Consider the following 15,451-nt stretch of genomic DNA (forward strand, 5'->3'; position numbering starts at 1 on the left):
ACCTTTCCTGACTACCCTAAAAATTTAGCACATCAATTCTAATGTAATTTAATTATTTTTTGGGAATGTTGAGTTACATTGTAGAGTACTTCAGATCCAGTTCTTTTAAAAACTGATACAACTCCACTTTAATTGCAAACAAGAGTGCTTGCATGCAAAAGCACAATATTGTTTTCGATCCACTTTGAAAGTACAAACCACTTTCTTTCCCAAGGTGCACCTTATTTTCTAGTACACATTTGGCTATATACACAGATGACATCTACCGGAACATGTTTCAAGAAATGTAAATGTATTCTCCTCACTCATTTCTCTTTCAGGAGTAAATTGCACATGGGTTAAATAACATGAGCAACAACTGGCTGATTCAAAGTTTAACCAAAAACAAAGTTTGTAGAAATTGCCTTGCATTCATGCAATAATTTAAATACTATCTTAATGAAAAATGTTTCCATCTGTGCGGGTACAGGGTCCTTGCTGTCACGAACAAATCATTAACATAGAGATGCCATTAATGAACAAACAACTCAACTACTCTGTTCAGTCCAGACAGAATAATCACAGAAAAAAACTTCAGCTCCTGATTTACTCAGTTTAATGTACCTTTTTTATACTTGGGTTCAATTCTTTTTCTATTCGTACCCTTCCAACATCACGCCCCAACCACCCCCCCACATTAATAATCCTATATCTTCAGTGAGCTTTAAAAGTAGGGTAGGAGATGGGAGTTAATAAAATGTAGGTTGGGAGAGTTGAGAGAATAGATGTGTTAAATGCAAAAAGTGCTTGAAAGATGAGCAAGCTGTAGTTCAATGTAAAACTGTAAGGCGTATGTGAAGAGCTGACCACTCAGATAAGATGATGTAAAGTCATGGGCTTGGAAGATGATTCACAACAAGATACCACGCCAGTTGGGTATGATAGATTTAACAAAGCTACGTGCAAACTTCTGATTGTTTGAGAAGAATGTTGAAATATTAATTCCTGTAATATTGATTAGGGTCATGGTATTAATGTAGCCAGAGAATTTCAAACATGGGTCATTAGACAGCTCTGAATTTGTATTTCAGTTGCCCTACTAATCCCAGGATAGAACAGCATTCACAATTCATATCTGTACCAGACTATCGAGTACCAAACCATAAGCAAATCATATCCACCAAACAATTAGTGCAGCCAAACATGATAAAATTAGATGCTAGAATAGGGAAAAATGATTTTGTTTGTAGCAAACCATTTTAAATTTACATGGCTATGTCATCTACAAGTAAACTTTTTAATTCAACAGTAATGCTTTTACTGGCCTTCTGACATTTGTACCTCCTTTCCTTACAATCTTGGAAGCATGAGCACACACAAAAATACTTCAGGAATAACCATTCAATTACACAGCAGTGGGATCTGCAGAACTTTATTCTATGATAAAGCAATTCCCTTGAAAAGAAAACTAAATGGAATAAAATGGTTATCTCCAACTGTGAGCCTTGCATGTACATGCCTCGGCACATTGTAATATTATATTTTCTTTGCTTTATAACGAGGCCAATCCTTCAGTCAGCAAAGCCTTCATCTTCTCAAGCAACTTCAATTTGATACTTCCTTTCTAGTCTGAATGTACCCTCTAATTCATCAATACATTCCTATAAGTTAGACACTAAGAATTAAGATCTGCCTTTTCAGATGTTTAATCTCTTTTACAAAGTCAATAACTTGAAATAAACATGGTCACTGTCACAGAGAATGAATAATGAAAAAGAATGCTATTTCCTTTGATAATCAAGCAGCCAACCCAGTAACATGATCAAAACAAGTGAGTCAGAAAAAGATCCACTATATAAAAACTACTCTTGCAAAATCAGGAGAATGAAATATTGTTCTTAAAATCTCAGCCAATGAGAGGCAGTTCAGAAAAGGTTTGAAATGAGTATCTAGAATGGGTGGGTTATCTTATGAGGAAAGGTTGAACAGACTAGGCTGGCATCTGAAGTTTAAATGATTTACAGAGGGAAAGAGGAGTGCTTGAGAGAGATGGCTGCGTTGAAATATTTTCCACTTGACTGCATCACTGTTGCTTCAACACCAATCAAAACAACTTTACATCAAACAGGAAGAAAAAGGATTAATTGGCACTCCATCCAATATTCCAAAACTTTGGAACTCCTTCCCTGTGCATGCTACAAGAATCACTGGAATTGAAGGTACTGGCTCACCATCACCTTTTCAAAGAAATTAGGGTTAGGAACTAAATGTAGGTCTTCCCAATGAATAGGCAAAGAAGGAAATTACAGTTAATAGCAATATTGGTAACAACCACTGATTTATTAACAATTGCCAATCTGAGGTAGGTTGTAAATTCACATCTATAGAACATAGAACATAGAACATAGAAGAATACAGCGCAGTACAGGCCCTTCGGCCCTCGATGTTGCACCGATCCAAGCCCACCTAACCTACACTAGCCCACTATCCTCCATATGCCTATCCAATGCCCGCTTAAATGCCCATAATGAGGGAGAGTCCACCACTGCTACCGGCAGGGCATTCCATGAACTCACGACTCGCTGAGTAAAGAACCTACCCCTAACATCTGTCCTATACCTACCACCCCTTAATTTAAAGCTATGCCCCCTTGTAATAGCTGACTCCATACGTGGAAAAAGATTCTCACTATCGACCCTATCTAAACCCCTAGTTACTCAGTGGACTGAAGGGAAGAGGAGGAAGGGTTTGGATATTCAACATACAGTTATTCATTAAAAACCATAAAGCAAAAATTATAACTGACCATGGGGCCCATAATGATTCATAGATGAATAAATCTAAGTAAGACAACAATTAGACAATTTACACTATGTAAAAGCACTCTGGTGGTTTTGCAATTGCAGAAATATCTAAATGAAATGATCCTTCTTTCACAGATTCTGTTCTCGAGTATGTACGTACGAAAAGGTCAAGTGCTTTAGAACCTCAGGAGTCAAACCAGATTGATTGAAAATAAAATTAGAATATATATTAACAGGTTCTGGAGAATCAACAACCATTCAAAAAGATCAGTGCATTATTTAATGAAAAATAAGACAGACACGCATCACCAACCGTTTTTTTTTAAATCTAGTGTGTGTTGGCATCTTTCCTGTTCTCATGGAAAATCTAGATAATTGGGGTCCAACAACCATTACACCCAATTAATTTTTAACAATGAGCAACAAACACAAGCTCTTCGCAGCATAATTCAAAACAGTGCTTGCAACCCAAAATATCATAGTTAAAAAGGGATTGAAGGATACAGCTCCAGAGATCCCCAAAAGTGTCAACATAGGTGGTCAAGAAGGCATACAAATATAAAAGCTGGCAAGTTATATTACAGCCATATAAAATTTTAGTTAGGCTACTTTTGGAATACTGCATGTAGTTCTGGTCACCACACTACGAGAAAAACATGGATGCTTTGGACAGCGTACAGAGAATGTTTACCAAGATGTTGCTTGGTCTGGAGGATTTTAGTTATGAGGAGAGATTAAATGAACTCTGATGGCTTTCACTAGAAAGCCAGAGGCTGAGGGGTGGCCTGTTAAAGGTCTACAAATTATGAGGAGCATAGATAGGGTGAACAGTCGGAGAATTTTTCCCAGGGAAGGAAGGTTACTTACAAGAGGGCACAGGTTCAAGGCGAGTGTTGTAAAGTTTAGGAGAGATGCGCAGGGAACATTTTTCACACAGAGGGTGGTGGATGCTTGGAATGCACTGTAGTCAAGTTGAAGCAGGCATATTCGAAAAGTTTAAGGCACATCTTGATAGACACATGAACAGGAGGTGAACTAAGAGATAGAAACTGCGTATGGGCAATGAGTAGCAGCCCGAAATACAGATCAAGAATCGGCGCAGGTTGGTGGGAAAAAGAGCCTGTTCCTGTGTTGTATTGCATTATAATACTGTAAAACTCCATCTTCGCACCAGCACACCACGTTATGCATGTGCTGCTGTTATTTCCAATTTAACAAAATCTATTTTACTGGTATTATCATGCGGATTAACTAATAAGTTCAGCGCACTCCGCAATACATTCAATTCAGGCATCTACTTCACACAAAATAACAGAGTTATGAAAAATAAATCAACAGAAAAAAAAGTTAGCTTTAATATGTGTCAAAAATACCACTGCAAACCTGAGACATCCGTACAACTTTAATTTTGGTTCAAGCATTCCAGATTTTAACTACACTACACTAGCTATGCTTTCGGCTCCATTAACCATAAGATCTGGAACTTCTTCGCTAAACAACTCGACCTCACTTTTTTGCTTTAAGACAAGCCTTAAGATCTACCTCTTCGAGCGAGCGTTTGGTCCTGCAGAAAACAAGTCTGGGAATTAGTAATGCAGTACAAAGAGAAAGCAGACACACCAAACAGATATTTTGCACCTTCACTAAAGGAGATTCAAGTAATATCCTGGAAAAAACTATCAGGAATTGAAAAAGGTTCAAGAAAAAGTTCAAGAAAATTACAATTACCAGAAAAAGGAGCAGAGTAAATTGTTAGAACTGAGTTGACAAGTCCCCAGGTCCTGATCGATTTCATCTTGGAGTTTTAAACGAAGGAGCTAGCAAGATAGCTGATGCATTGGCCTTGTTTTTACAAAACTCATTATATTCAAGAAAGCTTCCTTTAGCTTGGACATTAGCTAACGTAATTCATTTATTAAAAAGGGAGCGAGACAAAAAGCAGGAATTTACAGACCACTTAGCTGAACATCTCATACAGGTAAAAAGTTAGAAGTCATTAAAGACATCATTACAGGGCATGTGGATAAGTTCAAGGAAGTCAATCAGAGCCAACAGTTAAATTAGTTTTGTCATGGGAAAAATCATGTTAATTACGTTCTTTGAAGAAACAACTTATACTGTAGGTAAGGGGGAGCCAGTGGATGTATGAAATTTAGATAACATATTGTCATGGATAGAAGATTGGCTTGCTAACAAAACAAAGAACAAATAAATGGGTGTTTTTCAGACTGGCAAGTTGTCATGGGTCAGTGTTGAGGCCTCTGTACAATTTACATAGAGGATTTGGATAGAAGACTCGAAGGTATGATAGCTAAATTTGCTGATGACACAAACATAGGTAGGAAAGTGTGTTGTGAAACAAACTTAACCTTATATCCCCCTTTTGGGCTCCTTAAAGGAGTGGGCAATGATATGGCAAATGAAGTTCAATGTACGGCAGTTTAAAGTTGTAAAGTTTAGCAGAAAGAATAACAGTGTGTTATCTAAATGATGAGAGGTTGCAGAGCTCTGAGATGCAAAGAGAACTAGGTGGCCTACTGCATGAATCAAAGGAGGTTAGTGTGCAGGTACAGCAAGTAATCAGGAAAACTAACAATCTTATGGATATTGCGCGAGGAACTGGATGAGAGAGTATGGAGGTTATCCTCGTTATACAGGGTATTGGTGAGACCATATCTAGGGTACTGCATACAATACTTGTCAACGTACCTACAGAAGGACATTAATGCATTGGAAGCAGTTCAGAGAAGGAATACTAGACTAGTACCTGGAATAAATGGAGGACCTTATGAGGGCAGGCTAGGACTCTATCCTTTGAAGTTTAAAGCAGCCAGAGGTGACTTAGTTGAAAAGTATGTTCCTGAGGGGACTTGATTGGGTGTATGTGGAAAGGATGTTTCTTCTTGTAGAAGGATCTAGAACTTGGGGTCATAGTTTAAAAAAAAAGAGGGTGCCCATTTGAGACAGAGATGAGGAAACATTTTTTCCCAGAAGGCTGAGTGTATTTGGATTTCCATTCTTCAAAACACAGAGGATGCAGAATCGTTAAATACATTTAGGACAGAGGTAGATAAATTCTTGATTACCAAGGGGATAAAGATCATCGGGGTATGCAAGGATGTAGAGTTCAGATTAAAATCAAATCATTCTTGATCTTATACAATGGCATTGCAAGTTCAAAGGGATGACTGGCCCACTCTTATTACTTGTTCTTATGTATGGTCATCTGTTTTAATGGTATTTAGGTCGTTTGGTGCCTTTTTTCTCTTTTGAAATGCTCTGGGAAGTGCCTTGGGATATTTTATTACACTCTGATGTATGCTCAAATTTTTGTTACTTCAAGTTCTTAAAATACAACTACTATAGTATAAGGCAGAATTGCAAAGTTTAAGAGTGGCAAAGAAATTAATGATCGAATCCCGTTCTTGTCGGTAAAGACTCGCCATGTTTGTAAAGGAAATGAATGAATGTGGCTCTGAATCATTTTTCCAATGCATCACAAAGCTTTGACTTAGTTTTGTGATGTGGAATGTCATACTTATACAAATGTAACAATTTCTGCATATTTTAACTGGTTACATTATTACAAGATCTACTGGCTTCAGCGTGCACTAGAAGTTAAGCAAAAGTAACAAAACTTTTGTGGCTCACATGAAAGGAAGGGGAAACCACCGAATCCGAGAAATTACACTAAATACTACGTTGCTTTGCCAGTCCTCAAAAGGCATTCAGGAGACATCCTTAACATGAACCTAGAAAAGGGATGACCAAAGAGCACACAATGTTCGAGGGCATGACAGGGAAATTTAACTTTTCCCCGGATAACTTTAAGCTTCGAGTGTTGTTGGGGATGCACCTATTGAAGCAAGTGGCAGGTACTCCATCACTCTTCTGACTTGTACCTGGTAGATAACGGACAGGCATTGGGGAGATACAAAGTGAATTACTTGCTGCAGCACTCCTCGCCTCTTATGGATCAAGTGTTCAGGCATTCATAGGTTGTGCATAAAAAGAATGTACACATTGCTTTAGTTCTTAGTACTTACACTTTTAAACACTTTATACAGAAACAGACTACAATTTCATCTCCTTAATCAAAATGCATGACTTCCAAATACATAAAAGCTGCAGCTATCTGCAGTTCTGATGTTCCTTCTGCACTACAATAAAGGCAAAAAATGCTTCATTTAACCAATAGTTACGTGATTATTAATGGAATAGATAACACAAAGAAAAATACAAAAAGTGGCAGAGGATATTTGAAATCATGTACATTCAAAATCTTAAAAGTTGTCCTGTTTCCTTTTGTTAATCTATCCCTGTTTCATGTTTCATTGCCAATTCAAGAAAGTTGAACATGGCCACCCACTATACATTTGTGTCACCCTATTCTGTTACGGATTCTCAGTAAATTCATAACCTTCTTTGGGGACAGTACCCATCCATTCCTTAGTAGGTATTGGTCTAAATTCACTCTAAAGGAAAATGATCTACATTGATTTGCATTCTATCCCTCATTCACAGACATACAAAACAAAATGATAGACACCACAAGATTTCCTCCTCTATATATCTACAGATACTGGAAGGGCAAGAATGAAACAACCTTCCCTTTAAATTATACAATCATAAACTTGGCTTTTGCTTTCATTCCAAAGAAGTTGAAAGTGGATTAGTTTAAGAAAATACAACCTTGAAAATTCTTTAATCTACAAATCCAGAAATGAGAATTGTTGAGACAACTCCTGCATTAAGATATTACTCACGTGTAAGAGAGTTGGAGACCATGAGCTGTGCCGGAGATGTTTCACCATCGAAATGTGCCGACCAAGGCTTCGATGAACACTGCAACATTCATCGCAAACTAGAACGCCACGGTTAATCGATGCCCAACCAGGATCTGTGCAGGTTACAATGTGCAATTAGTCAATAGATACTATTTCAACCAAGGAATTACAACTCTTAAAATGACAAGCTAAATATAAAAATGTAATTCTTGCAAAGCAAACAAAACTGAAATTCCAGGAATTTACAGGAATTTGAAGGAACAGGTTACATATGGAGCTCAGTGACCTGACAATGAATCAAACTGAAGTTCTACAACCCTGCCACATCTGGTCAGGAATCAAGTGTGATCAGCCTAAAGGCAGGTCTTTGGCTAATAACAGTCTTTCCAGGTCTCTCAATCGTATGCCATGATTTTCATTTGACAATAACTTCCTTCAATTTTCAAGACATGTGAAAACGCATTCCCATCTCATCCTTTCTTGAGATCTTCCCTCCATTACGTCTGTAACAAGTCAGTTTCCTCTCAAAGATGCCCTGCCAGACTCTGGACAAATTTCTTTGTTCAATCACTCTCCACAGAAATTCATTATTTATTATTATTTCTGTCAACAAATCCTTTTCATTTTCCTCCAAACCCATGATTCCTGAAGAAGGGCTTATGCATGAAACATCGATTCTCCTGCTCCCTGGATGCTGCCTGACCTGCTGCGCTTTTCCAGCAACACATTTTCAGCTCTGATCTCCAGCATCTGCAGACCTCACTTTCTCCACATTTCAAAGCTAGTTAGTAGTTTGATTGCCTCCTTCCATAAAATCCTAATCTCACTCATACAACAGAACACTGCAAATCAAGCAATTTACAATTCACTATGAGTTTATTCAGCGTCATAAGTATAAACTTAACTCTTACCAAATCTTGCCTTTCCCATTCTGGTCCTTGTTTTTACTTCTAGTTGCAGATAAAACTTGAATTCTTGCATCTGTGTTCCCTTCCTTCTACAAATATTTAAGAATTTTTTGATTTTCAAATAGGTCCTACTTTGGGTTTGCCAATGTTCATTTTCACACAAAATCTCATTCTTGCTGATAATCATCTATCAGTTTTAGTAATCCTTCTTGTGCAAATGAAATATCATGTGCAAACTGAACTGACATTATCATCCACATGCTCCTATTCTTAACAGTAAAGTCTGTGCCTTCAAACACATGCGTGACCATTGATATTAAAGAGGAACAGTGAGAGCCAGCATCCTTGTCAAACTCCTCTTCCAATCACACATGATTTCTATTCCCCATAGAGTACTCCCACTATCTTACGCATTGTCTATTTTTCTGGTCCAATGGTTTCAGCCCTGTCAAGAGCTCAATCATTGTTGAAGCTCCTACAAACAATATCCTGAACACTGCCATTGACCAGCCACATAAACACTGTGGTAAAAACAAAGTCAAAGGCCGAGCAATCTGCATCTTGTGATATATCCATTTCCCAAAGCCTTTCCATAGTTTACAAGACATTCGTCAGTAAGATCATGGACCATTTGTCCAAATGATATCCAATAAGACTCAAGCAGTTTGACACCATTCAGTACAAAGCAGTTTGCTTAAATTCCACTTCAACCAAATCATTTTCACCACCACTGACCCACTGTAGCAGCAGTCTATACCACCTACAGTGTACATCTTAAACATTTCTGTAAGGTGACCATGATCATGTCCTGTAAAGGCATGTAAAATTCATAACTTTAAAAATGTTTATGTTCAGTTTAAAATTTCAGGAATTGCCTTCTCATTTAAAAATTGATGAGAAACAGATGCCAAGATGTTTGCTAAGGGTCAGCTGACTTTTGACAATTTCTTCACGGATTGCCTGAAGTTCTGGAACATGCTTAACTGATTAACCATGGTTGGAGTATCCTTTTGCATGGGTATGCCAAGATATCTCTGTGACTCTATGAAAATGACCATCACGCCCTCTATTGTTCATGGATATACACAAAATCTAAAACTCAAAAATCTATAGCCATCCTGTCCATAAACTCGAACATAAAAGGGAACTGCAATAGAGGCACGTACTACTTCCATTCTTAATTCATAAGAAAGTATAAATTACCCCATCCATTTTCCATGATGCAGTGGTTTTTAACTTCAAATAATTCTGGGTGGACAATAGCAGTATCGATCATGTGACCAAAAACCAACAGATCTTATTGCCCAAGAACTGAGGGGCAGGAGGAACCATTCTGGCCACTCGATACACTGAGATGCAAACATACGCATGCCTCACTGTGTGTGTTTGATTTTTCTCTCCGGTTGAGGGGCTGGGAAGCCATAAGCAAAACGGAAGACAGAACACGTGAGAAGGCAGGCAGCAAGAGAGGATTAATATATTTGCAGTTCACTAGAAAGGGAACTAGACGGAGGGTAAACTTGAACTAGCAATACTTTATTGCGTGTACTCTCAGTTCCAGTGAGTTTTAGACTACTTTCCCGTGCTCCTGCGCCACCTGACCCACTCAAAGGGGCAGCACATACCCAACTACCTACATAAGAACGAAAAGAGCGAGCAAGGGAGGACAGAGCAGAAGGGGAGAGAGATCAAGCTCAAGTGAGAGCATGAAAGGGAGAGACAGTACAAGTGAGAACAAAAAGGAAGAAACAGAACGAGAGAGAAGAGAGAGAGATAATGAAAAAGGAAGAGACAACAAGAGTGCGATAAAAGGTATGCGAGAATGAAGAAAGCACCAGAAGAAAGCATGACAGAGAGAAGGATGAGGGGGAACAAAAAAGAAGGGAGAGAGAAAAGAGAACTGAATGAAATAATACTAGACTGTCAAGGGGTTTTTAAAATTTATTCATTTTGTGGGATGCGGATGTCGCTGGCAGGCCAGCGTTTGTTGCCCATCCCTAGTTGTCCTTGAGGGGGTGATGGTGAGTTGCTGTCTTGAACTGCTGCAGTCCTGAACTGCTTCAGTCCACCTTCTGTGGGTTGACCCACAGTGCCATTAGGGAGGAAATTCCAGCCTTTTGACTCAGCATTAGTGAAGAAACGACAATATATTTCCAAATCAGGATAGAGTGTGGCTTGGAGAGGAACTCCCTATATCTGTTACCCTTTTCCTTCTAGATGGAAGTGGGCATGGGTTTGGAAGGTGCTATCTAAGGATCTTTGGTAAATTTCTGCAGTGCATCTTGTGAAAGGTACACACTGCTACGTAGTGTCAGTGGTGGAGGGAGTGGATGCTTGTGGACGTGATGCCAATCAAGCAGGCTGCTTTAGCCTGGATGGTATTAAACTTTGAGCGTTGTTGGGGTTGGACTCATCCATCACTCCTGACTTGCACCTTGTAGATGGGGGACAGGCGTTGAAGCAGGTTCTTCTCTACAGTATTCCTAGCCTCTGACCTGCTGTTGTAGCCACTGCAATTATGTTGGACCTAAGTTTGCTTGTTGAGCTGGAAGGTTCGTTTTCTGATGTTTCATCACCATACTAGGTAAAATCATCGGTGAGCCTCCTGTGAAGCACTGGTGTAGTGCCTACTTTGTGTGGGCTTTACCGGAGGCTCACTGATGATATTACCTAGTGTGGTGATGAAGTGTCCGAAAAACGAGCCTTCCAGCTCAGCAAGCAAACTTACATCCAGAACCTCAACCTGAGCTACAAATTTTCGAAACTCGCTAACTGCAACTGTGATGAGTCCAGTCAAGTTTCTGATCAATGAAAACTCCCAGGATGTTGATAGTGGGGGATTCAGTGATGGTAACATTGTTGAATGACAAGGGACAGTGGTTAGATGGTCTCTTGTTGGTGATGGTCACAGCTTGGCATTTGTGGTGCAAATGTTACTTGCCACTTGTCAGGCCAAGCCAGGATATTGTCCAGATCTTGTTGCATTTGGACCCTAACTGATTCAGTGCCTGAGTCGTCGTGAATGGTGCTGAACACAGTGCAATCAGCGAACATCTCCACTTCTGACCTTATGATGGAAAAAAGCTCACTGATGAAGCAGCTGAAGACGGTTGGGCCTGGGATACTACCCTGAAGAACACCTGCAAAGATGCCCTGGAGCTGAGATGAGTGACCTCCAACAACCACAACCATCATGTGTCAGGTATGACTCTAACCACCAGAGAGCTTTCCCCAATACCCCTTGATTCCTGTTTTGCCAGTGCTCTGTGATGCCACACTCAGTTGATGCAGCCTTTATGTCAAAGGCTGTCACTCTTGCCTCATCCTATGCAAAGGATATTACACAAAGAAAATTACAGCAAAGGAACAGGTCCTTCGGCCCTCCAAGCTGTGCCTCTCGAATTCAGCTCTTTTATCCATGTTTGAACAAAGGTCAGGAGCTGGGTGACCCTGGCAGAACCCAAACCCTGGCAGCTGATGCTTGATAGCACTGCTGATGATGCCTTCCATCATTTTACTGATGATCGACAGTACACTGATGAGGAAGTAATTGGCTTGGTTGGATTTGTCCTACTTTTTACGTATGGGACATACTTGGGCAATATTCCACATTGGTTGAGCAGATGCCAATATGCTTGGCTAGGGGAGCGGCAAGTTCTGGAGCACAAGTCTTCAGTACTTTTGCTAGAATGTTGTCAGGGCCTCCAACCATTTCTAGAGATCACAGAGTGAATTGAATCTTCTGAAGACTGGCATCCGTAATGCTGGGGACCACTGAAGGCGACCAAGATGGATCATCCACTTGGCACTTTTGCTGTAAAAGCTTTAGCTTTATCTTTTGCACTGATATGCTGGGCTCTTCTATCATTGAGGATAGGGATATTTGTGCAGCCTCCTCTTCCAGGAAGTTGTTTGATAGTCCACCACCATTCACAACTTGATGTGACAGGACTGCAGAGCTTAGATCAGATCCGTTGGTTGTGGGATTGCTTAACTCTGTCTAACAGCTTATGCTGTTCGGCATGCAAGTAGTCCTGTTTGATGGCTTCACCAGATTGACACCTCATCTTCAGGTGTGCCTGGTGCTGGTCCTGGCATATCTTCCTGCACACTCTATTGAACCAGGGCTGATCCCCTGGCTTGATAGTGATGGTTCAGTGGGGGATCTGCCAGGTCATGGGGTTACAAACTATGGAGCCTGCTGCTGTTGATGCCCACAGCACCTCATGGATGCCCAGTCTTGAGTTGCTAGATCTGTTCAAAGTCTGTCCCATTTAGCATGGTGATTGTGCCACACATACAATGAACGTTATTTTCAATGTAAAGGGAGGACTTAGTCTCCACAAGGACTAAGTGGTCGCTCTTACCAATACGGTCACGGACAGAAGCATCTGCAGCTGGCAGATTGGTAAGGATGAGATCAAATATGTTTTTGCCTCTTGTTGGTTCCCTCACCTCCCGCAACTATGTCTTTTAGGATCCGAACAGCTCAATCTGTGGTACTGCTGCTGAGTCAGTCAGTCAGTCAGTCTTGGTAGTGAACATTGAAATCCCCCAGATTACATTTTGTGCCCTTGCCATCCTCCGTGCTTCCTCCAAGTGTTGGTCAACATGGAGTATTGATAAGTCAACTGAGGGAGAACGATACATGGTAATCAGCAGGAGGTTTCCTTGCCCATGTTTAACCTGAAGCCATGAGACTTCATGGAGTTGAGTCAATGTTGAGAACGCCTACAGCAACTCCCCTCCAAATGTAAACAACTATGCCACCACCTCTGCTGGGTCTGTCCTGCCAGTGAGACAAGACATATCCAGAGATGGTGATAGTGATGTCTGCGACATTAGAAAGGTATGATACCATGAGTATTACTATGTTGCTGGACTAATCTGTGAAAACATGAATAAACAATGTTTAATTTAAAGCCACATAGCTATGTTGTTGATTATTCACCTTGCCCACATAATTCCAAGTTAAGAAGCACACATCTTCCTTCTCGAAAGCAAATTGATTACAAATTTCTGTATCTATAACATATTTTCCTAAATGCTAAAGAATGAACATCCAACTTATCCAATCTCTCACCATATTAAGCAGTTTATTATGTAATATCATTTGGGATTTGGATTTTAAAACAGAAGCTGGTCTTTGGTCACTTCTGTGAGGTAATGGGTTTTATTAGATGGTCAAAGTTACATGGCAAAGTGACCTAAATAACTCCAAAGTCAGCTGTGACTTCAATCAAGTATCTGGCAGAACACCTGTAGTGTTAATGTATGGAATATTTATACTGCTGAGTTTAACAATAGATCAGAGACTCTTACTGAAGCTTTTGGCTTCAGGTCAAAAGGGAGAACAGCTTTCTCTTAGCAGGAGAACCAGCACCTTAGCCAAAAAGTGTCAGTTCATGGAGATTCCAAGCTGGGAGAGAGTTTGTATAAACATCTTTATGTTGTTAGAACTGAGGAAGTTTAGGGGAGCATGCCAGGTTCTAAATTATAAAACTGTTAAAAGAGTCCAAGGAAACAAAACTAGGAAGGTTAGTTAATCAAATATTGAGTGTTGAGTTTGGAGTGATACTTCTCTGGCATGGATTATCTGTGACTGGGCAGTATTAGGAAATTGGTCAAAATCATGTTTTGCTGTTTATATTAAGAGCTAACCATCTTAAATCTATATCTTTGTTATTTTTTCCTGGTGTGCAATAAACAGTCTGTTGTTAGAGAACTTCTACAGCCTTGTGTGAAAATATTTCAGCTATTAACCAGACAGTAACTAAGCGCAAAAATTGAACATGTAAACTAACAAGTCAGGTTTCATTCTGGGATCAGACTTGCCCAGTATTACTATTAGTTGGGCCCATAATAATTTGACAAAACACTAATGCCAAGAACTCATGTTTTACTGACTCCAATGTGAACATACCCTTTCCTATAAATGGAGATTAAAATGGTGTCCATTGCTCCAGATGTGATCAAAGTGCTAAACCAGCACTTACTGTTAATCCCCAACTGCTCTTGGGAAGGTGGAAGTGAGCTGCCTTTTTGAACCACTGTAATCCTTGGGGTACAAGTTCCAGGATTTGATTTATTGTTATCATGTTTATCGAAGTACAGTGTAAAGTTTTGCTTTGCGAGCAATACAGACAGATCATAACAGACAAGGACATACAGATCATAGGGTGTTTAAACAGTGTGAGGCACACAAGATTACGAGTGCACAGAGGTACACAAAAGCAAGAACATTATTAGTAATTTTTACAGGCTTAGAATTGAGTGCAGAACAATTGTGAGAAATGTGAGAATAAAAATGTCAAAAGCTTCCAAAGCATCACCCAGTGTCGGCACCATCTTGAACCTTGGTGCTTCAGTGATAGTGAACTACCACAGATATAGCTTCAAAACAGAATGTTGTGCTACTTGGAAGGAAACTTTCAAGTAGTCATGCTTCCACGCATGTGGTGGCCTCATCTCACTACAGAGGAATCTCGATTATCTGGCATTTGAATATCTAATTTTCGAATTATCTGAACAAGATTGCAAGGTCCTGATGCTAAACTAAACTGTGTTATCCGGCATTCGATTTTCTGAACAGAATACTCCATTCATGCTGTTTGGATAATCGAGGTTCCTCTGTAGATGGTAAATGCCTGAATTTAGAAGGTGATAACCAAAGCAGCTTTTCTCAGTCACAGCAGTGCATATTATAGATAACACATACTGCTGCCACTGTGCATCAGTAATGAAGAAAGTAAATGCTGAAGGTGGTGAAGGGGCTATTTTGTTGTGGATGGTTGGGAGCTTTCTTCAAGTGCTGAGGGTTCTGCACTCCTGCAGGCAAACAGACAGAAGTCAATCACAGATCTCATCCATACCTTGCAGACATGACACTAGATACTCGCTACTGAATTCCTTGTATCTAACCTGCTCTTGGTCTAGTTCAATTTCTGGTTAAGGATAAAGATAATGCCCAGTT

The 15,451-nt window shown here is 39.8% G+C and overlaps 1 protein-coding gene across 1 annotated transcript in view; it reads right to left on the reverse strand.

Annotated features, from left to right (window-relative positions):
- git1 (G protein-coupled receptor kinase interacting ArfGAP 1) overlaps positions 1-15,451 on the reverse strand; it is a 218,084-nt gene that overhangs the window by 108,005 nt on the left and 94,628 nt on the right. Inside the window, exon 2 of the mRNA XM_043718410.1 lies at positions 7,550-7,683. Within this exon, the coding sequence (XP_043574345.1) occupies positions 7,550-7,597 (48 nt within the window). The 5' untranslated portion in view covers positions 7,598-7,683. The remainder of the gene's footprint in view (positions 1-7,549; positions 7,684-15,451) is intronic.

The sequence above is a fragment of the Chiloscyllium plagiosum genome, chromosome 28, assembly GCF_004010195.1.
Source record: "Chiloscyllium plagiosum isolate BGI_BamShark_2017 chromosome 28, ASM401019v2, whole genome shotgun sequence".
NCBI classification, from domain to species: Eukaryota; Metazoa; Chordata; class Chondrichthyes; order Orectolobiformes; family Hemiscylliidae; genus Chiloscyllium; species Chiloscyllium plagiosum.